General features: G+C 49.9%; 1 protein-coding gene across 3 annotated transcripts in view; it reads right to left on the reverse strand.

Moving 5' to 3' along the window:
* The window catches only part of KCNK10 (potassium two pore domain channel subfamily K member 10), a 150508-nt gene extending 129884 nt beyond the window's left edge, over positions 1-20624 (reverse strand). For 2 of the 3 annotated variants that reach the window (XR_006270150.1, XM_043472715.1), the window contains exon 1: positions 18845-19401. Coding sequence is in view for 2 of the 3 variants with exons in the window: in XM_043472715.1 (XP_043328650.1) it covers positions 18845-18896 (52 nt within the window). In the remaining variant the exon portion in view is untranslated. Of the gene's footprint in view, positions 1-18844; positions 19402-19666 lie in introns of those variants that run through there. The other variant, XM_043472716.1, reaches the window with a different exon arrangement.
* Positions 20625-21144: the final 520 nt, after the last annotated feature.

The raw sequence follows: 21144 nt of genomic DNA on the forward strand, positions 1-21144 counted from the left end.
CATGAATGAATCTTGAAGAAATTACATTGTGAAAGAAGCCAACCACAAAAAACTACATGTCATATGATCATTCATACAAAATCCATGGAGACAGAAAAAGGTCAGTGATTGCCTTGGACTAGGAAAGAGTGAGGGAAATTAGGGAGGGACAGCTGATGGGATGAGGTTTCTTTTTGGAGGGTTTTAGAAAATTGAACGTCATATAGAGGTAACCATTGCACAACAGAGTGAAAACCACTGAACTGTACGTTTTAGATGTCATTTTTATATTATGTAAATTATATCTTAATAAAGCTGTTTTGGGGGGCTTCCCTGGTGGCTCAGTGGTCAAGAATCTGCCTGCCAGTGCAGGAGACACCGGAGACCCAGATTAGATCCCTGGATCAGGTAGATCCCCTGGAGAAGGAAATGGCAACCCACTCTATTGTTCTTGCCTGGGAAATCCCACGGACAGAGGAGCCTGACGGGCTACAGACCACAGGGTCGCAAAGAGTCAGACCCAGCTGAGCGACTAAGCATGTACACACACACACAAGGGTGTTAACTAGAAAAACAAGCAGAGTGACCCAGGCTGCAGTGAAGATACGCTATGTCTTCAGTTCCGCACCAAGGCACTGCCCTTGACGCAGACCCTCAGTGGACGGGTGCTGCCAGCCACAGCATCACCACCATCGATGAGGTGCCTCTTGTGCGCCTGGCACTGGGCCCCACCCTCTCTGCACATCATCTCACTTAAGTCTCCTGAGACCGAGGGGATGGGTGCTGGGATCCCCCTGGTTCTCAGGTGGACAAGCAGGCAGAGAGCTGGGGCCGGGGGAAGTCTGAGCTCTCGGACACGTTCTCATCATGCACCCCTCACCTCCAGCAGCAGACAGCACCAGGCAGGGCTCCCTTGGGCGCTAGAACTGGTTTAAAACAGAGCAGAAAGCTCCATTAGCGGCCGCAGGGCTTAGCCCTGACGACCCAGGCTAGCATCCTTGACTCTCGTTCTGCCCTGCATCCCAGGTGTAGCAAAGAGACCGCCAGACTCACAACAAACCAGCCACAGCCCTAATGTCCCATTCAGAAGGCACGGGTGTCCCTGGTGGCCCCTGGGACAGTAAAGAATCTGCCTGCAATGCAGGAGACCTAGGTTCAGTCCCTGGGTCGGGAAGATCCCCTGGAGAAGGACATGGCAACCCACTCCAGTATTCTTGCCTGGAGAATCCCATGGACAGAAGACCCTTGAGGTCACAAAGACTCGGCCAGGACTGAGTGACTAATTTTCACTCTCTTTTTCAGGAGACATGTGAATGTAGATACTTTGGAAATTATATGTGGCAAAAAGTTCCCATCTTCCAGAGAGAAAGGGAGATTATTTAAGAATCTAACATTTCAACCTCATGCAGTTCCTCTGAGATTAATTTATGAGTCGTCATCACCAGGGAAACTCAAACTCCAGTCAGGTTCCAGTGATCCACACACAAGCCACAGAGCCCTAATTAACAAAGGTGTTCTTAATAAAATTTCCATACAAACTAGGCAGTTCTAAGGCTCTCTTTGAAACCACTGCCTATTCTAACAGAATGTTGCTAACTTCTACAGGATCAACACCCATTCCCTAGGAAATTAACAAAGTAAACATTTTTTTCAAAGAGTAATGTAACATCAGAATGGTCTTATTTTGAACTTACTGCATAGCATAGGGGTAAAAAAAGAAGGCACGTTCTGTTTTCAGGACATATATTACGTTAACCATAAAAATGCATTCCAATATAGAGTAGGTATAGACAAAAAATGCTTAATTCCACTTATAAGAGGTACCGAGAATAGTTGAATTCGAAGTCAGAAAGAACACTGGTAGCGGCCAGGGGCCAGGGAGCAGGGGGAGGGGGAATGCAGACCGTTTCAGTTTCAAAAAGTGAAAAACTCAGGAGATGATGACGGCGGGAATAGAACAAGGTGAATGTACTTGCTACTGTTGAGCTGTACAGTTAAATATGGTTAAAATAGTATGTTTTATATTACGTGACTTTTACCACAATTAATAAAAAATAAAAGAAACGGCCTCATTTTCACCCTTAGCATAAAAAGTTTTAAGCCCTTCTTTACTTGTTAAATGCGTGCCTGAGAGAGATTTCTGAAATGTGCAGGAAACTGGCCTGAGTCTGTAAGAAAGGTTGAGCGCTCTGGCCAGGCAGAAAATCAGGAAGGCAGGAAATCTATGCTGTTCATCTCTTACCTCCAGGCCTGGAATAGTGCCAGGCACAAGGAAGGCATCCAGTAAATATTACTGAATAAATGAATGGATGTCTTCTCCAAGAGGCTGACTATACACCCACGTCCGTACTTGTTATAGATTACAGAGGCTTTAGCTTGAAACCTCAGAACCACTGTGCTCCGGGCTCTGGAAGAGCTATGTTGCTATTGTTGAGTCACTCAGCCATGTCCAACTCTATGGTCCTGTGGACAGGAGCCCGCCAGGCTTCTATCCGTGGGATTCTCCAGGCAAGAATACTGGAGTGGGTTGCCACTGCCTTCTCCAGGGGGTCTTCCCCACCCAGGGATCGAACCCAGGTCTCCTGCATTGCAGACAGGTTCTTTACCAGCTGAGCCGCCAGGGAAGCCCCTGTTGCTGCTCAGTCGCTCAGCCCTGTCCCTATAGCTCTTCATTAATTATTCTTCCCAAAAGGAGAGAAACAGAGCCCCCTCCCCTGGTGCCGCACAGCGGAGGTCACGATTAGGATGCAGACTCAAGGTTTGTTTCCTCTTTGCTGTCTGAGAAAATCACCTGACCTCTCTAGACCGCTGCCTTTTCCTTTAAGAAGCTGCAGAGACTTTCTTGCTGCTGTTTGGTCACTAAGTCGTGTCCAACTCATTTGTGACCCCATGGACTGTAGCCCGCCAGGCTCCTCTGTCCATGGGATTCTCCAGGCAAGCATACCAGAGTGGGTCGCCATGCCCTCCTCCAGGGGGTCTTCCTGACCCAGGGATTGAACTCGTGTCTCTTACATCTCCTGCCTTGCAGGTGGATTCTGTAGGCGGTCTGCTGGTCACGGGAAGCAGTGCTAGGGCTCAGCTGTAGACAGGGGCTCGGGGGCTCCCCAAATCCCACCCCCCGTGGCTGTTGGCTTCACTTCCTTTAGAGCTGAGTCTGAATGCAGAGATTATTGCCAGAGAGGCAGGCATTCACGCCCTGCAGAAGCTGTGTTCTCACCCTGCCTGTTCATAGCCTCTCACTAATTCGGGCTTTGGGGAGGCCTTCCAAGCTGAGGCCACAAGGACTTGCCAAGCAGGGGGTCCCATTACAGTCAAAAGGGAAATACCCCAATGTCTCGCTGCCCCCACGTTCCAGGAACAAAGTGGTAGCGGGTGAGGAAGACATGCTAGAAATTCTTATTAGGCCCATTATGCTAAACTGATGGCTGAAAGCTTCCAAAAGGCGTTTGAAGTACAAAATACTGGATGTGCCATGAGTTTTTGGTGTATTGATTCATTGACTCCAGATATGTAAATGATCACAGAATCAAAAGCCATGTAACAAAGCCCAGGAAAAGATTATATTCAGAGATCGAAAATGCGGGTGCCATTGCTTTAAGATAGAATACATCTCCCCCTCCCCCCCAAAAACATAGAAAAAGATACCCTTCTCATTTGCAAGCAGAAGTTAGGAAATGGTTGTCATAAACCAAAGAGGCCAAGAAAAGCTTTTCTCCCATCTAAATGTTTTTCAAAAATTCTCATGTTCCCTGTAAGAAGACAGAGTCCCCTATGTAAGTTCACCACCCTACAGGCCCGGCACATAGCAAGGATCCTCTACCAACATTTGTTGAATCAATCATTCTATTACAAATGATACTCATTTATAAGTGATTTAAATAATCTTTAAAAATACAAATCTGGGGACTTCCCTGGTGGTCCAATGGTTAAGACTTCGCCTTTCAATGCAGCAGGTGTGGGTTTAATCTCTGTTCCTGGAGATAAAATCCACAAGCCTCATAGCCAAAAAACCAGAACATAAACATCACAAGCAACACTGTAACAAATTCAGTGAAGACTTCAAAACGGTCTGCATCAAAATAAAAAAATCTTGAAAAAAAGTTTAAAAAAATACAAATCTGATCCGGTCATCCCTCCTATTTCAAACTATTCCACGCCTTCCCATTATTCTCAGGAAGAAAAACTCCTTCCCAGGACCTACTATCCCCTGCATAGCCCGGCCACCAACCCCCTACCCATCCTCACGCCCCCCACGGGCCACACCTCACACTCTAGCCAGGATCACCATCCAGGTTTCCTGGCCAGAGACTAGTGGTCCTTCTACTGTGCCTCGCTGGCTTTCTCTGTTCTTTTATAACACATTCCCCCAAATGTAAGATCTAAACCAGAGGGTGGGCGTTATTCAAAACAGTGTCATCAGCCACCATCGTTACGCACGACTGCAATGAAATCCAAAATACATTCCCTACATAACTCTGCCTAATTTTTCAAAGTAAAGTGGAAACGTGGAGGAAATGATGTTGGTGTGGCTTGGTCTGGGTCATAACGAATCAGCTTTAAGTCCAGAAATCGAAGGTGGAGACTGAGGAAGTTAAGGGTCCATCGGAAGCTAAGATCACCCTGAACGTCTGTCCCTGATCAGGGGCGAGCCCGGGGGGCTCGACGCAGAGGGTGGGGGAGTTCCTGGATGAAGGAAAGGAGCGGAAGGCAACAGAGCCAGAAGCGCGGACTACAGCACGTCTGCGTCCTGAGAGCCGGCCGGCCCTCGGTTGCTATGGTTACAGACGCCCTGAGAGTCGGCTCCGGAATGCGACAGGCCCCTCGGGCAGCCTCATTCAATCCACTCCCACCCCGTCCCGGGCCCCTCCTGGCCCTATTGTGGAAGCAGTGACGGACTCAACAAAGCCCACGGCGGCACTCAAAGACACCGTGCTCACCCGCCTCTGCCCGGACACAGAAGAACTGTCCTCAGAATACAAATTTGCCTCGGGAGTAACCCGGGTGTTCGGCAACCCGGGAAGCTCAAAGCCATCATACGCATCTTGCTTTCTGGAAATCATTTCCCTTCAAGAATGTGCAGAAAAAAACAAGGTGGTTAAAAAAAATTAAAAAGTATGTTTACTCCAAATAAGTCCGAGAGGGACTTCTCGCTGCGCGTCGGGTCCATCACTGCAAGCACCCCGTCCCCGGCATCTTGGCTACCTTCTGACTTGTGCTTCCTTCACACACACAGAGACACACCAGACACCCATTCCCTGAGACTTTCACTGCCCAGCCTGAAGGATGTCCTGCCCTGGCTTTATCCAAAGTGAAAGTGTTGGTTGCTCGGTCATGTCTGACTCTGCGGCCCCACAGACTGTAGGCTCCTCTGTCCATGGAATCCTCCAGGCAAGAATACTGGAGTGGGTTGCCATTCCCTTCTCCAGGGGATCTTCCCGACCCAGGGATCAAACCCAGGTCTCCCGCATTGCAGGCAGGCTCTTTACCATCTGAGCCACCGGGGAAGCCAAGCTTTGAACCTGTAAAGGAAGAAGGCTGTCCAAGAAAGATAATCTGCAAAAGAAGTGGGTCCCAAGCTGCCTCCCTCAACCTCTGATTTCACAGTGAGAAGAACTAGGGTGCATCACACAGTTACTTTTTGGTGAAAACTTACTAGATCTACACGTAGCCTGGTGCCCACACAAGACAGGTTCAGAAGATGCTTTCTGTATCTGAAAAATCTGTATCTGCATGGACTGGGTGGTATGCTGCAACCTACTGTAAGACCATATATTCATATCTTATACAGATCATCATCAGACTCTCTGTCTTTCTCAAATACCCTTTTGAGCAGTGGGTAATGACAGGGGTAAATGAAGTTCAATGAATCATGGTTGTCTGGGTAAGTGGGAAATGCAGGGTTAAATACAATCAACCCAGTTTCTGCCCTACAGTCTTCTCAGGGAAGGCGGAGGAGGTGGACGGAGGTGGACGGAAGAACTCCAGGGCTAACAGACGCCCAGCATTCAGCCTGGAGCTACGAGGTAACTTTGGGCATGTGGCTTAAGCTCTGCAGGCCTCAGCCTCCTCATTCAGAAGGCAGGGATAATCACCTCATGTGTTTCTCTGGACCAGAGAAAGGACTACACGAGATGATATCTCTCAAGCTCTTTGCACAATGCCCTGCGCTCAGCGTGTATTCAATAAGACAAAGTGGGAAATGCTTATGGTGATTTTTAAATTTTCCTCAAATTCTTTGACACTCTCTCCTTCCAAAGTGCATTTAATCATCCCTCCTCCCAAACGCAGTGGCTCACATCTCATGAAAGAAGGAGGCAACAAATCCATTTGCAGCCACACAGATGGACCTTGAGAACATTATGCTAAGGGAAATAAGTCAGAGAAAGACAGATACTGGGTGATCCAACTTACGTGCGGAATCTAAAAAACCAGACTCAAAGAAACAAAGGAGAGACGGTGGCTACCAAAGGCAGTGGGGTGGGGAGCAGGCGGGCTGAGTAAAGGTGATCAGAAGGCACAAACTTCCAGCAGTAGGATAAATAAGCCCAGGGATGCAACAGACAGTATGGTCGTTACAGTTAACAGTACTCTGATATATATTTGAAAGTTGCTAAGAGAGTAGACCCTAAACGTTTTCTCATCATAAAAAAATTGTTAACAATGTGAAGTGATGCTGCCGCCGCTGCTGCTGCTAAGTCGCTTCAGTCATGTCCGACTCTGTGCGACCCCATAGACGGCAGCCCACCAGGCTCCCCCGTCCCTGGGAGTCTCCAGGCAAGAACACTGGAGTGGGCTGCCATTTCCTTCTCCAGTGCGTGAAAGTGAAAAGTGAAAGTGAAGTTGCTCAGTCGTGTCCGACTCTTAGTGACCCCACAGACTGCAGCCCACCAGGCTCCTCGGTCCATGTGATTTTCTAGGCAAGAGTACTGGAGTGGGGTGCCATTGCCTTCTCTGGTGAAGTGATGGATGTTGACTAAACTTATTGTGGGAATCATTTGACAATAGATAAAGATATCAAATCAGTATGCTTTATACCTAAAACTAATACATGTTTTATGTCAATTATATCTCAATAAAACAAGAAGAAAAAACAAAGACTATGGTAATAATAACAATATATGATTTTTTTTAATGACCTTATATTTAGAACCATTTTATGCTTTATTTAGGAGAAGGCAATGGCATCCCACTCCAGTACTCTTGCCTGGAAAATCCCATGGATGGAGGAGCCTGGTAGGCTGCAGTCCATGGGGTCGCTAAGAGTCGGACACGACTGAGCGACTTCACTTTCACTTTTCACTTTCATGCATTGGAGAAGGAAATGGCGACCCTCTCCAGTGTTCTTGCCTGGAGAATCCCAGGGATGGCGGAGTCTGGTGGGCTGCCGTCTATGGGGCCACACAGAGTCAGACATAACTGAAGCGACTTAGCAGCAGCAGCAGCAGCAGCATGCTTTATTTAAAAACAAAAACAAAAACTCACTCTGCTTTTAATATTCCTAAAAGCATGTTAACCTAAATCTTGATTTAGGAAGACTTAGGACATTGTGCATCATTTTAAATACTTTCATTCTTTCAATACCTATTAAAATAAGTTTACCACTAGGGTTTCAGATGTCTTAATCATATCTAGTCTGTTCTCATTTAATATTTTATCAATTCCATTGTGTGCACACAGATTTCTGAGGTTAGGTCATAAAAGGCCTAACTGTGCTCTCTCTCGAAGGGCTTACTCTGGAGGAAGTTGGCCACGTTGTGACGATACCCAAACAGCCTGTGGAGCGGTTCACAGGGGCAGGGAGTGAGGTCTCTCCCAATGACAGCGGCAGTCTGCAAGTCACATGAGCAAGTCATCTCAGAGGCAGATCTCCCAACCCTAGTCAAGCTCTCAGATGATAGCCAGCCCCAGCCAACATCTGACCACAACCAACAACTGACCCCCAGCCAGACAACCCAGGCACGCCACTCCTGAATTCCTGATAGAGATAATAATCACTGGTCATTAGCTTAAGTCACTAAACGTTAGGGTCATTTGTCACACAGCAATACTAACTCTCCAGGAGGGAATGAGAACAAGCCACTCTGCAATCTCACATGGCCAAGAAAACGGTTGCTTTTCCACGCAACATCTGGAAAGATCACTTGTGTCTCATCAAACACACTTTGAGAAATGTTGGTTGACAACTTAGTTTATAAATCTTGTTCACATTTATCATCTCTTTTGATCATCTCAGCAAATGTGAAATAAATGTTATTGTGCTCCACCCAGGAGAAAACTAAGTCTCCAAAAGCTTAAGTGACTAGTCCAGGTTCACATAGCTACTAAAATTGGTAGAACAATAACTCAGACTGAGTATTATGATTCCAAGCCATGTTTTTTCTTTCTTGTTTTCTCTGGTTCAGTGAGAACCTTAGGTGTTTCAAACTCGGGATAAGAATATGAGAAGCCTGGGGACTTCCCTGCTGGCCCCATGGTTAAGACTTCACGGTCCCAATGCAGGGGGCCCCAGTTCAATCCTTGGTCAGGGAACTAGATCCCACGTGCCGCAATTAACACCCAGCACAATCAAATTAAAAAAAAAAATTATAAGAAAAAATATGGGGAGCCTAAAGGGTCCTGAAAAGGAGAGGGCTCTGGAATAGGAGACCCTCTCAGATGGTCTAGAGGATGAACCAGACGCTTCTGAAGAGCGTGAGCCTTCCCTGACTTCTGCAGAACAGGGGCCACTGCAACCGTGATAACAAGGGAACATAGATACCACTCAGGGGCCCTTAATACCCTCCAGCACTCTTCTAAGAGCTCTGTGTATATCACTTCATTTAATCTACACAGCAAATCAAGGAAGCATAGGCTGTCATCATCTCCATCTTACGGATGAGGAGACCGAATCACAGAGAAATGAAGCAACTCGCCCAAACCAGCCACCGGTCAGTGATGGAGCTCAGACTGGACTCTCAGACTACCAGGGCATGAAGGCATCTCATCAATCCATGCCCCAACTCTCTCCTTTTCCCTAAGAGTGGAAGAGTTGAAACTCGCACCTACATCCTCCCACCGTAAGCTCCTGTGATGTGCTCTAGCCCAGAGGCTAGGTGAAATGGACAGAAGATACATTTATGCCTGTCTAGTTATTTTAAGGAGGCATACGCTGAACCATATTACTAAACTACTTCCTGTATGTCCTCAAATTCCACCATGAGGCATGAATGCCTTTGGCCAAAAGCAACATTCTCAGCTGGTGGAGTGGAAGTTCAATTGCCCAGTATCATGTGACACTGAGCATCTCCATTCAGCCTGTCAGGCGCTTATCACCTTAAATTTGCTACGTTACACTATCTTTATCCTGCTCACATATCTGATGTGCTATCTGGGGGACCCACAGGGCCGTTTACACATTAGAAACTCAGTTCTTAGTAGTAAAATTGTTGCTAGCCAGTACGACAGAATTACAAATATCAGCATTTTAGCCCATTCTGCAAAGGTCACCATGACTTTCAGACTCTCCATCACTTGAGCAAATCTCAATGACTTATCAAGCATTTCTTTTTAAACTGCAAACACTACTGTTGCCCCTACATCGGGTAACTGGGTGAATAAAAACTAGAATCCTTTGCATAAGAGATAGCAGTTGAGATCAGAGCTCTGTAGAAAACAGGGCGGGGTGGGGGCGTGCAGCAGGGAGAATGAATGAAGGAAAAACAGAAGGGAAAGAGGAAGGGGGCGTTCCTGTGATCACACGTTTATGGCAACGTGGACTCTACAAATGCTATACTTCGCCACCGTTCCACTTTGCTTCAAAGTTCCCTCCGTGGAAAAAAGAAAGTGAAGCCATTGGTAGAACAGAAACTGGGATTCCCTGAAATCCTGCCCACCTACCCCTCCACTCCGCCCCCTCCACTCCGCCTCTTATGCCCACCCCATCTGCCTCCCTGGCACTGGGAATGGAGGAAAAGGAGCGGTCATTTCCCCGGGCCCACCCCTCCCCATGCCAATGGTTCTGGCCCTCAACCCCCACGCCCACCCTACAGGGAAGACAGGACACCAGCTTTCAATGTTCGATTCCCAGGAGTCAGTCCCAGCACTTACAAGGGAAAAAAGGAAAAGTTTCACACTGCGTCTGCAAACCACAAATAGATGTTTTAGGAAGTAAACATGAGGTTTCTGTTTCTCCATCCTGGGTGCCAGTAATGAGCCTGACACAGTGAAATGTCCACTGAGAGACCGTTAGGAACAGAGCCCCAGAGTGGCTGGTCCGTTTCTCTGTGGGAAAGCTGCCCGGAGGGGGACCAACATGTTCCTGGTGCCGTGTGGGGGCTGATTCCATAGCCAAGTCTAAGCCCAGCTGGCTCACCCAGAAAGCGCCCTCTATAACAGAGCCTGAGCAGAGCAAAAGACGGTCACCTTTACCCACTTTCCAGCTTCAGCCAACGGAGATGTCCAAACTGAGACTTCCTAATTGGCTTTCCGTAAAACGGTTTCATTCTGTTTCATCATTAAACTCTCTAATTCCCCATGGACTAGAAGTTAAATGATTCCACTACCTCAAAAAAGGTACATCTGAGACTTCACTGGTGGTCCAGTGGTTAAGACTCTACCCTTCCACTGCAGGGGGCATGGGGCTGATCCCTGGTCTGGTCCGGGAACAAAGATTCTTGCATGCCATGTGGCATGGCCAAAAATAAATAAATTTTTTTAAGTGTTAACAGACTTAGAGAATGAACTTACAGTTATAGGGGGAAGGGTGGGGAAGGGGGAGTTAGGGACTTTGAGGTTGACATGTACACACTGCTATATTTAAAATGGAGAACCAGCAAGGCCCTACGGTGTAGCACAGGGAACTCTGCCCAATTCCGTTCTGTGGCAGCCTGGAGGGGAGGCGAGTTTGAGGAAGAATGGATGTAGGCCTAAGTACACACTTTGCTCTGCACCTGAAACTATCACAACACTACTAATAGGCTATAGTCTGATACAAAATAAAAGTTTGTCTTTTTAAAAGGACGGACAAAGGTAAAAGAAAATAAGAATTAAAAACAAGTGTTTGTTTTGCTTTGTTTAAAAGGTACGATTTACCTTTTTTGGCCAACAGTGGGTCCCCAGCACTGTGCTGACATTAAAAACCATTATCTCAGCTGTGGGTGAAATTTCCCAGTTTGGGGCAAGATGTGGTTTGTATTTTTTAAATGCATCTGATTTAAGATGATGCTCATAAAGAGCCTACTATGGACTGAATTGCATCCCCTCCCCCAAGGAAAAAAATTCATATGTTGAAACCTAAATCCCAAATGCCACTGAATTAATAGGAGGGCCTTTAGGAGGTAATTAACATCAAGTGAGGTCTTAAGGGTGGGGCTGCCATTCAATGGGGCTGCTGTCCTTTAAGAAGAAGAGGCCTCAGGGCACCCTGCGTCACAGGAAGGTATGGTAAGGAGGTGGCCATTCACAGCCCTGGAAGGGCGCTCTCACCAGACACCAACCAACTAGTGCCTTGATCTCGGACTTCCAGTCTTCAAAACCATGAGAAGATAAATTTCTGTTATTTCAGCCACTCAGTCCAGGATATTTTCCTATGACAGCCTAAGCAGATTCACATGGAGCCACAGCGCAGATGTTTCAGAAGCAGGGTGGGATAGCAAAATGGACCTGCCCAGTCTTCATTCCACCCAGTGATCACTGGAATTGGCAAAAGACTGGAGCTCGCCTGGAAAAGAACCTGAGCCAAACCTGGGCCCCGATTGGCTTTGGAACATCTTCCCTCTTTACTTTCTAGGATAATTGTGCTGATTCTGGCATATTACTAATCCCATTTGGAAAGCTGATCTCCTGAAAGTTGGGTATTAATTCAACATAGATTATTTTCTTTCCAGAAAATCTAAGCAATACAAATGTGTGTTTGGAAACACATTAATAAAGATAGCATTCCATCCATCTTACAGGTTGAGCGTGGCTCATATTCACTAGGGACCAAAATCTCTTTTGAACCAAGAGCGCAGGAGTGAGATCCAAGGCTCTTCCATTGAATTCATGGGACAAGGGTCTTCAACAGAACTCAGGCAGCGCAAGTACAACCTGCAGAAAACCACCATCAACCCTAAGGACTCGCTGATCAACCAAAAGCCTTGTTCCTCTAAATCTCCCCGAGAAATCTGTGAATACACTTTTGGATCGGAAAGAATGATAGAGCATGGAATGGACAAAGATCCTGCAAGGGAAGAATGCATGAGGGAAACTGCCCTGCACGTAAGCATGAGAGGCTTGGGTTGGCACTGCCCGTTTGCAGCCTTGGGCCCCCAAAGAAGCCATTGACTTGTTCTATTCCCATCAGTAGTAAATCTAAGACTCCAATATTGACAAAAACAGGGCTATTTAAAGAACAAATGAGATCATTTGTAAAAAGCGTTCTGTAAACTGAAAGGCAATATACACATACAATACAGGCCACTCTGGAATTTTGCGTTAAACTATTCACTAAAAATGCAGCTTAAAAAAACAATCCAGCTCTGGCTCTAAGGCCTTGCCTTTTTCTTTGTTGTTACTGTTGTTTAGTGGCTAAACTGTGTCTGACTCTTTTGCCACCCCCATGGACTGTAGCCTGCCAGGCTCCTCTGTCCATGGGATTTTCCAGGCAAGGATACTGGAGTGCATTGCTGTTTCCGTCTCCAGCAGATCTTCCCGACCCAGGGGTCGAACCCGAGCGTCCTGCATTGGCAGGTGGGTTCTTTACCACTGAGCCACCAGGGAAGCTCTGCTTCTTTCTCAGATGGATTTAAATACCCACAGAGAGCTGTGCGCCAATGGCCAATATGTGCTAAAGTATTCCTGGGACACCAACCGTTTCTGTGCCAGGCTACATCTGCCCACCCACCTGCCCCCTCCACCCCTACTCCTGGTGAAAAGGCGAACAGACGGAAAACAGTTTGCTGGAGGCTCTGGAGAGCTGGGAGCTTGCAAGGAGTTGGAACTATCAGTGTCCTTCCTGATTCCTCATCAGTTAGGGATATTATTATCCTATTGTTACTTGTCTTTTGCCATTTGTAGCTTAAAAGAGTGCTGGATAATATTCCATGGCATTCATGGGCCACATTTTATTTTTCATTCCTTTGATGATGGACATTTAGATTGTTTCCATGTTCTGGCTAGTGTAGATGGTGGAATATTACTCAGTCATGAAAAGAAAGAAAACTGTGCCAAGATGTGCATGAATCTAAAGACTCTCACACAGAGTAATCGGAAAGAGAAAAACAAGTATCGAATAGTACCACATATATGCGGAATCCAGAAAAATGGTATGGATGAACCTATTTACAAAGCAGAAACGGAGACAGAGATGGCGAGAACAAATGTACAGACACCAAGAGTGGATGCAGGGCATGAGCAGGGAGCTTGGAAATGACACGTATGCACGATTATGTATAAAGCAGGTAACCAGTGAGAACCTACCGTGTACCACAGGCAACTCTATCAGTGCTCTGATGGGAAGGAAATCCAAAAACGAGTAGACGTGTGTGTATGCGTAGATGATTCCCTTGACCGTACGGCAGAAACCAACAACATTGTAAAGCCACTACGCTGTGCAGTTAAAAAGAAAAAGAGCGCAGAGACCCTCTTTGATCCATCCCTGTATCCCCACATGTACTCAGCAAAAGGTGAGTGAGCCTCCACTGTGGGCTGGGCACTTCCCAGAGCCTGGGGCTAAGACAGCGAACGGGGCAGGGAACATTCCTGCCTGTGGGGCCCACCCACTAGCCAGGGAGGCTGGCATCAAAGGTGACCCATGAGCAAGTAAGATGGTTTCAGCTCTCGACAGGTACCAGGAAGACGGCTGAGCCAGGGACACCGTGGAAGTGACAGGCTCAGGGAACAAGAGGCAAGGGCTTTCGATGCAACAGGGAAATCCCTGCGAGCAAGGTGTCGTGTGGACTGAGGCTGACAGGACAGAAAGAAGCCAGCCACACCAGCACACGGCTGTAAGCCACGGACAGTGCAAGAGCAAAAGTCCTGAGACGGGACACATCCGATCTACCTGCGGAACAGGAGGAAGCCAGGGGGCCCAATGGTCAGGTCAAAGGGAAAGCTGAAGAGACGGGGTCAAAGAGGTCGTGTCAGCGGCCTCCCGGCAGAAGGACGACGGGAAGTGAAGCGCAGAGAGGCTAAGTGAGCAGCCCAAAGGCACACAGCTAATTACTGAGACGGCTTCTTTTAGAAACGGATTCTTCTGCCCCACAGCTCCGTTCTTCACACCCTGATGATATGCTTGCCTCAAGCTGTAGGGATAGTGTTTGCTGATCTTGTTGGTTTTTAAAAAGCTTTCAGCATATACAAAAGCAGCCAGTCAATCCCAATTTTCAGAAGAACATCCTCAAGAAGAGATCCCAACCATTTTAAATGCACCTAAGTTCTACTCTGAAAGCCAAGACTTAGAGCCCATCTCCTTCTGCAGTCACTGCGTGTTAAAGGCTTAGCTTTACAAAGACGGAGGAAGGCCAAAAGCTCACCAGAGCATAACCGTTTTACACTTAGGTCTTATTTCTGCACCTAAACCTCTTGACAGTGTTTTGCTTCATTCACCCAAGTGCAATCAAAACCAATCTGTTCTCAAACCACCTTCATTTTGTGCTATTCAGTTGTCAGGTAACAGGGCTGTGAGCAAAACATAATTACGGCTTCCTTCCAAAGTCTGTGAGCAGAGCCACCTGATGGTGCAAGCCTGCTCACTCCTGGCGGCGGTTCAGTCGCTTGGTCGTGTCCGACTCCTGCCCCCCGAGGACTGTAGCCCGCCAGGGCCCTCTGTCCACGGGATATCTCAGGCAAGAATACTGGAGTGGGCTGCCATTTCCTTCCCAACCCAGGGATCGAACCCAGGTCTCCCGCACTGCAGGCAGTCTCTTTACCGGCTGAGCCACCGGGGAAGTCCCCTTCATACTCTGATTCTAAGGAACTGCCCCTCCTCATTTCTGTTATAACACTAGATTCACCTTCATCTCCCCCTTGCCAAACACATTCAGTCTATGTAAACCCTAGACAGCATATTAAAGCAGAGACATTACTTTGCCAACAAAGGTCCATCTAGTCAAGGTCATGGTTTTTCCAGTAGTCATGTATGGATGTGAGAGTTGGACTATAAAGAAAGCTGAGCGCTAAAGAATTGATGCTTTTGAACTGTGGTGTTGGAGAAGACTCTTGAGAGTCCCCTGGACTGCAAGGAGATCCAACCAGTCCTTCCTAAAGGAGATCAGTCCTGGGTGTTCATTGGAAGGACTGATGCTGAAGCTGAAACTCCAATACTTTGGCCACCTCATGCAAAGAACTGACTCCTTGGAAAAAACCCTGATGCTGGGAGGTATTGAAGGCAGGAGGAGAAGGGGATGACAGAGGACGAGATGGTTGGATGGCATCGCCGACTCACGGACATGAGTTTGGGCGAACCCCAGGAGATGGTGAAGGACAGGGAGGCCTGGCGTGCTGCAATTCATGGGGTCACAAAGAGTCGGACACGACTGAGCGACTGAACTGAGCTAAAACCCAAACTTCCAAAGAATAGACCCAATGCCTGTCCCGTGACCAGGGACTAACCCCCTCCCCCAGGGGTGGATGGAGAGAGAATGTTTGGTTAGATGGGTTAATGGAGAAAAGGATGAGGTAGAAAGACTGGCTTACTACCTCCCTGCCCTCCTCCTCCTTCCCCACGGCCCCCTCCATCTCACCCTCTTGTCTTCTTCCTTGGAAGAAGTTTCTCCAGTCCCTGAGCTCTGGGAACCTCACCAGGTAGGAGACAGAGGTCCCAGTAACATGAGGGACAGACAGGAAGAGTGTTTAGGGGCTCATATTTTAATCTGACCCACTAGCTATGTGACCTCTGGTAAGTTACTCAACCTCTCTGTTTTCAATTCCCTCACCTATAAAATTAGGATCGTCTCTTGCTTCTGTGGGCTTCCCTGGTGACTCAGTGGTAAAGAACCTGCCTGCAATGCAGGAGACTCAGGTTTGACCCCTGGGTTGGGAAGATCCCCTTAAGAAAGAAATGGCAACCCGCTCCAGTGTTCTTGCCTGGGAAATCCCATGGACACAGAAGCCTGGAGGGCTACAGTCCACGGGGTCGCAAAAGAGACAGGACAGCAGCTAGACAACAACAACGTCCTTTTATGATTAAAAAAAAAAGAAGACTGAATAAATGAAACTTCTGGTTAAATAATAATAAATAATTTAATTAACAATCTAATTAATCATTAATAAATGTGCACTAGTTCTATACTGGTGTGAGATATGGCACCGTCACACCCGACTCGTCCCCTGCCTTCACCCCCTGGCGAGGAAAGACAACTGTCACCCACACCTCCAGGAACAACTGTGCCCCAAGTCAGAGCATATTATTGGAGGGCAGCTCCGTGGTGTCCCGAAGGCAATCAAGTGTCAGGTGGGGACAATAACACTGTGCCATCAGATAACTATTGTGAGCATAACTATGAAATTCCATACATCAAACACCTGGCATGCAATGATTGCTCACTGAATGCTGTGACTTTTATTACGGTCTTTTCATTTTTAGCACCGTCCGTTGTGACCATAGGTGCTACTTACTTGCTTCTTCACTGTTTCAGGCTGTAAAATATGGGATTCATCTGTGTTTATCACTGTGACATAAATAGGCAGAAGGATGATTATATAGAAAGGCATTTTAAAAGCCATGGCAAGCTTCACAAAATCAGCCCTCCCTATCAGAGCTCCTTGAAAATCCTGATCTGATATTTTAGACAACGGCCCACTTGACCCACCTCCTAAATGACTCATGGATGTCTCCCACTCACCAAGTCCTGGGCTGAACTCAGGAGTTTTCCCTCAAGACTGGTCCTGCCCTCGCTCTTCCCAGTCATTCCAGCCACCCCACTCCACACTTGATTCACACGAAGCCTGTGCCCTCCCGAGCTCCCCAGTCCATCCATGGCTCCATCCCCACAGCCACCACCCCAGTCCACTCCACTACTGGGTCTGGTCCCTCACACCCAGAGGAGCCACATAGCACTTGCTTCAAAACTTAGTGCAGATCATGTCACCATCAGCTTGAAACACTTCAGTGACTTAAGATAAAAACTACTCTCCAACCCCCCAATCCACAATTCTCCCCTACCTGCAACAACACCAGGCTTTGGGATCTGAGTCTACCAGCCACGCCTCAAATCACATGCACTCTTGGTCTCTGCTCCAGCCATGGAAACCTGCTTTCAGTTCCTCAAATACACATGTTCCCTCTGCCTCAGGGCCCTTGCACTTGCTGCTTCTTCTTCTGCAAGTTGCCCTCTTCGTTAGCCAGTCCATCCCTACCTATCCTGCAGGTCTCAATACACATGTCTGACTATCTTCCCTGACCACCCGTCTCCCCTGGTTCTTGCCAGTCTCTTCCATCAGACGCTCTCTCAAACCCTTGCTGCTCTTTTTCATGAAACATACTGGAACACATGGAACAACATACAAACTTGTAATTATGCACCTCCCTGTGCAATGACTGATTTAAGTCTCACCATAGACTCCAAAAAGACAGAGCTTTTTGTCTGCACCATTCTGACTATATTTCCTGCACCTGGGACAACATTTGGTTTGTAGTAGATATTCAACGAATATGTTTTGAAAGGATTCCCCCCACCCCCCGCCAAAAAAAGCAAACAAGCAGACCGAAAAAGGGCACAATTCCCTATTTCCAGAGATGGAGAGAGAAAATAGAAGGTCTGGGTTGTATTCAAGATAGAACAGCCCTGGTGTTGAGAATAGGCAATTATCTCCTCACTCTGTCTTCAAGAACCCGGTCAATTCCTAAGACGTGTCCTCAACAATGACTGGGTCTCCTCTTTTCCAAACAGAAAAGAAGAAATGCACTGGTAATAAACACACACAGAGATACACACACATCAGACAAATTTCAACCCCAAGTCACTCAGAGGCGTTGTCTTGCCCAACTCAGCCTTCGGATGAGCTAAGAGAAAGGCTCGTCAAAGGCTTGACAAAAGCAAGAGCGTTCTTGTCAAAACTGGACACGAGGTTTCAACTTGCTCGGCTGGCAGAGGGATCGCCCAGGAGCAGCCTTCACATCTGTATGCTAACTGGAGACGCAGCGACCCTCCGCACACACGAAGCTGCCTAAACCGCTCCCTTTTGAGTCCAGGGAACACTGCCCAGCATTTCTAAGAGCCTGTACGCTACACTACTACTCCGGCTGGGGGCACTCAAAGCGCCCCTCCCCGAGCCCTCAGCAGCCCCACCCTTCTGGAAAACCACCCTCGCTCCCCGCTTCTACTCCCATCGGAGCCAAACTCGCCGCCTGGTTTGGTGGTAAGACTGAGCAAAGATCGGGAAGGCCCCGAGGGGCGTCATTATTCCGCGTGCCCCAGAGAAGTGCCACCTCCAGGGGCTGCTGCTGCGAGGCGCAGCCTCTCTTGCTGCCAGGAAACCCTGGCAGCTGGGGACACCCCGGGCTGGCCGGGGAGCTCCAGGTCCAGGGGAAGGCACCCCACCCATCTTTGCCAGAGACAAAGATCACCAGAAACAAAGGAGACACACGCACACACTAACACACACCAAGTCGGAAGCAAACACCGACACTTGCTGCAATCCCAAGCCAAACAGCCGGCTTGGTGTGTCTTTAGATAGATGCTGAAACAGTCCAGCAGGGACAATGTTAGGGGATAACAGCAGGCGCGATCTGGGCCCGGCACCCACGCGGCCTCCGCCCGCCTCCCACCGCGCTGCAGTCCCCAGGCGCGGTTTCCAGCCTCCGGACACACGCCGCCGGGAGCCTGGGTGTTTGCACTCCGGGAAGCGCGCACACACGCCAGGGATGGAGGCAGGGCCAGCGCGGCCAGAAGTAGGAAATACCAACCTTTAGGATCCCAGTTCACCTGTTTTCTTGGAGTCTCGATTGGAAATTTCATTGCTCCGTTGCCCAGGAGGGGAGGGAAAGGAAAAGAATCGAAATAATAATAAAGTCCTGGAGCTTTACCAGCCTCGGAACGGCAGTCCAACAAAACAATTTCAGAGGATGGGGGAGCCTCGGGCTGGCTCGTGGAGGAAGCCCCGAGAAAGACTAGAGCAGCACTCTTGACTGAGGAGCGAACGGGAGGCTGTTTGGGTGTTTGCACCGGTGGCGGGGCGGCCGGCAGCCCCCCGCCCAGGGTAAAAGGAAAAGTAAGACCCGCGAGGGGTGGACGGACAGGGAGGCTCGGGCAGAAGAGGCAGACACGCGGCTTCGCAATCGCGGGGCCGGCAGGCGTGGGGCAGAGCCGCCGGAGGGCGGGCGCCAGGGAGAAGCCCACTGCAGTGCCACTCCGGCCCCCCGAAGGCGTGTGCTCACACACTCCCGCACGCGCGCGCACACTCACACTCGCACACACTCGGCCGGCCGCGCGCTCGGGCGGGCACGGCCGCCTCGCTCGGCAGCGCGGGACGCACAAGCCCCACCCCGGCCGCGGCTCCGCGCCCCCCGGGCGACGCCCCCCACTCCCCGGCCGGCGAAAGCCATTGGGCCGAGGGCGGGCGCGGCGCCCCGGAGCCTCCCCGCCGCGCGCCGCCGATGCCGAGCCACGCGGGAGGGCGCGCCGCGGGTGGAGGCGCCCGGCCCCCGGCGCCCGGGCGGGGGCAGCGGCCGGCGGCGGGAGGCGCCCGGAGACGGCGGGGAGCGGGCAGCGGGCGCGCAGGTACTTACTGGCGGGGCCGGCGCGCTCCGCGGAGTCGCCGCGGGAGCCACGCTCGGCCGCCCGGCAGGCACTGTAGGCGGCGGAGGCAGGGCCGCGGCGGCCGCTCCGCAGGCCGCGGGCTCGGCGGGGACCGCCTCTCGCCGCGTCCAGCCCGGGCGCGCCCCCAGCTGCGATCCTCACTTCGGGTGTTCCCTCTGGCCCCTCGCCCGCACCCCGAGCCCGCGTCCGCGGCGCGCTCCGAGGAGGCCGGTGCCAGCCCCAAGCCTTTTGTTCTGGGGCCGCCCGGCGTCCGCCGCGCTCTCTCCCCGCCCGGGGAAGCTCGCTCCCCAGGCACAGCCGGGCCCGGCCCCAGCTACCTGCCGCCCGGCCGGGGCTGCGGCTCGGAGCCCCGGGAGGGGCGGGGCCGGGGGGGGGGCCGGAGGGATGCGCCGGAGCCCCTGCGGAGAACCGAGCTGCCAAGACCTGGCGGCCCCGGGAGCCCGAGGGCCTGGGCAAGGGAACCCCAGGATCGTTCCCGGAAATTAGCTGAACCTGGCGCCCTCCCCCGGACCCCGAACACCACCCCCCGCTTGAAGCCGCCCCGGGGCTCGCGGTGGGACCTCAAGTCTCCAGAAGAACCTGGTGGTGCTGGGATGCTCGTGAATGAGCTACTCCAAGTACCAATATCTATAATGTTTACAAATTACTTTGGATGCCTAGCGACAGAGACTTGCACGCAGTAGATGCTCAATAAATACTAAATGAAGGCCTGAACTGCAGGAAGTCGTGCTACAACAGGACGGAGTTCAAGTTCCCGCCCACTCACTGTCCTTACTACGTATATCTTGACCCCTTCTAGGGGCCGTCACTATGCTGGGTGCTGGCGATACGACAAAGAACCAGCTTGACATGGACCCTGCCTTTACAGGGCTTACTGTCCAATGCCATGAAGTCGGGTTAGATCGTTGTGGCCTTTACTTAAAAATAAAAAAGAAACGGACTTATTCCCCAGTCTGCCTTTTGCGTCACTAACTGCCTGCTGGAGCGTTTGCTCTGGGAATGCATGCCTCTTTAGGGCACCTTGAGGCTTCTGGGGAGCCCTGTGTCAGCAGGCTCTTTCTCATCATCCATCTCCTGCTGTCAACCTCCAGGGTGCTGAGTTCCAGGCCAAGAGCCGCGGAGCTCACTGTCATCGATGGGAAGGGTGGGTAAGTGCTTTGTCACTGACCGGACAGGCGCGGGGGAGCTCTCTGCAGACCCAGCTCAGGAAAACTGTAGCGATCTGATGGCTCTGCTCTGACTCAGACCTTCAGGCAGGTGCAGTTTCCTAGGTGCTTCAGAGCCGCCTTCTCTGGAACTCCCGTTCCGCACTTTGCCTCCCTCTGCTAGGAGGCTGAGAGGATCCGTGAGACTGGGAAATAAGACAAACGAAAAATTGCCCCTTCCCCGACTATGCCTCCAGCGTGTGCCCCTGCTCAATCACTTCTAACTCTTTGCGACCCAGTGC

The sequence above is a fragment of the Cervus canadensis genome, chromosome 6 (assembly GCF_019320065.1).
Source record: "Cervus canadensis isolate Bull #8, Minnesota chromosome 6, ASM1932006v1, whole genome shotgun sequence".
Taxonomy (NCBI): Eukaryota; Metazoa; Chordata; class Mammalia; order Artiodactyla; family Cervidae; genus Cervus; species Cervus canadensis.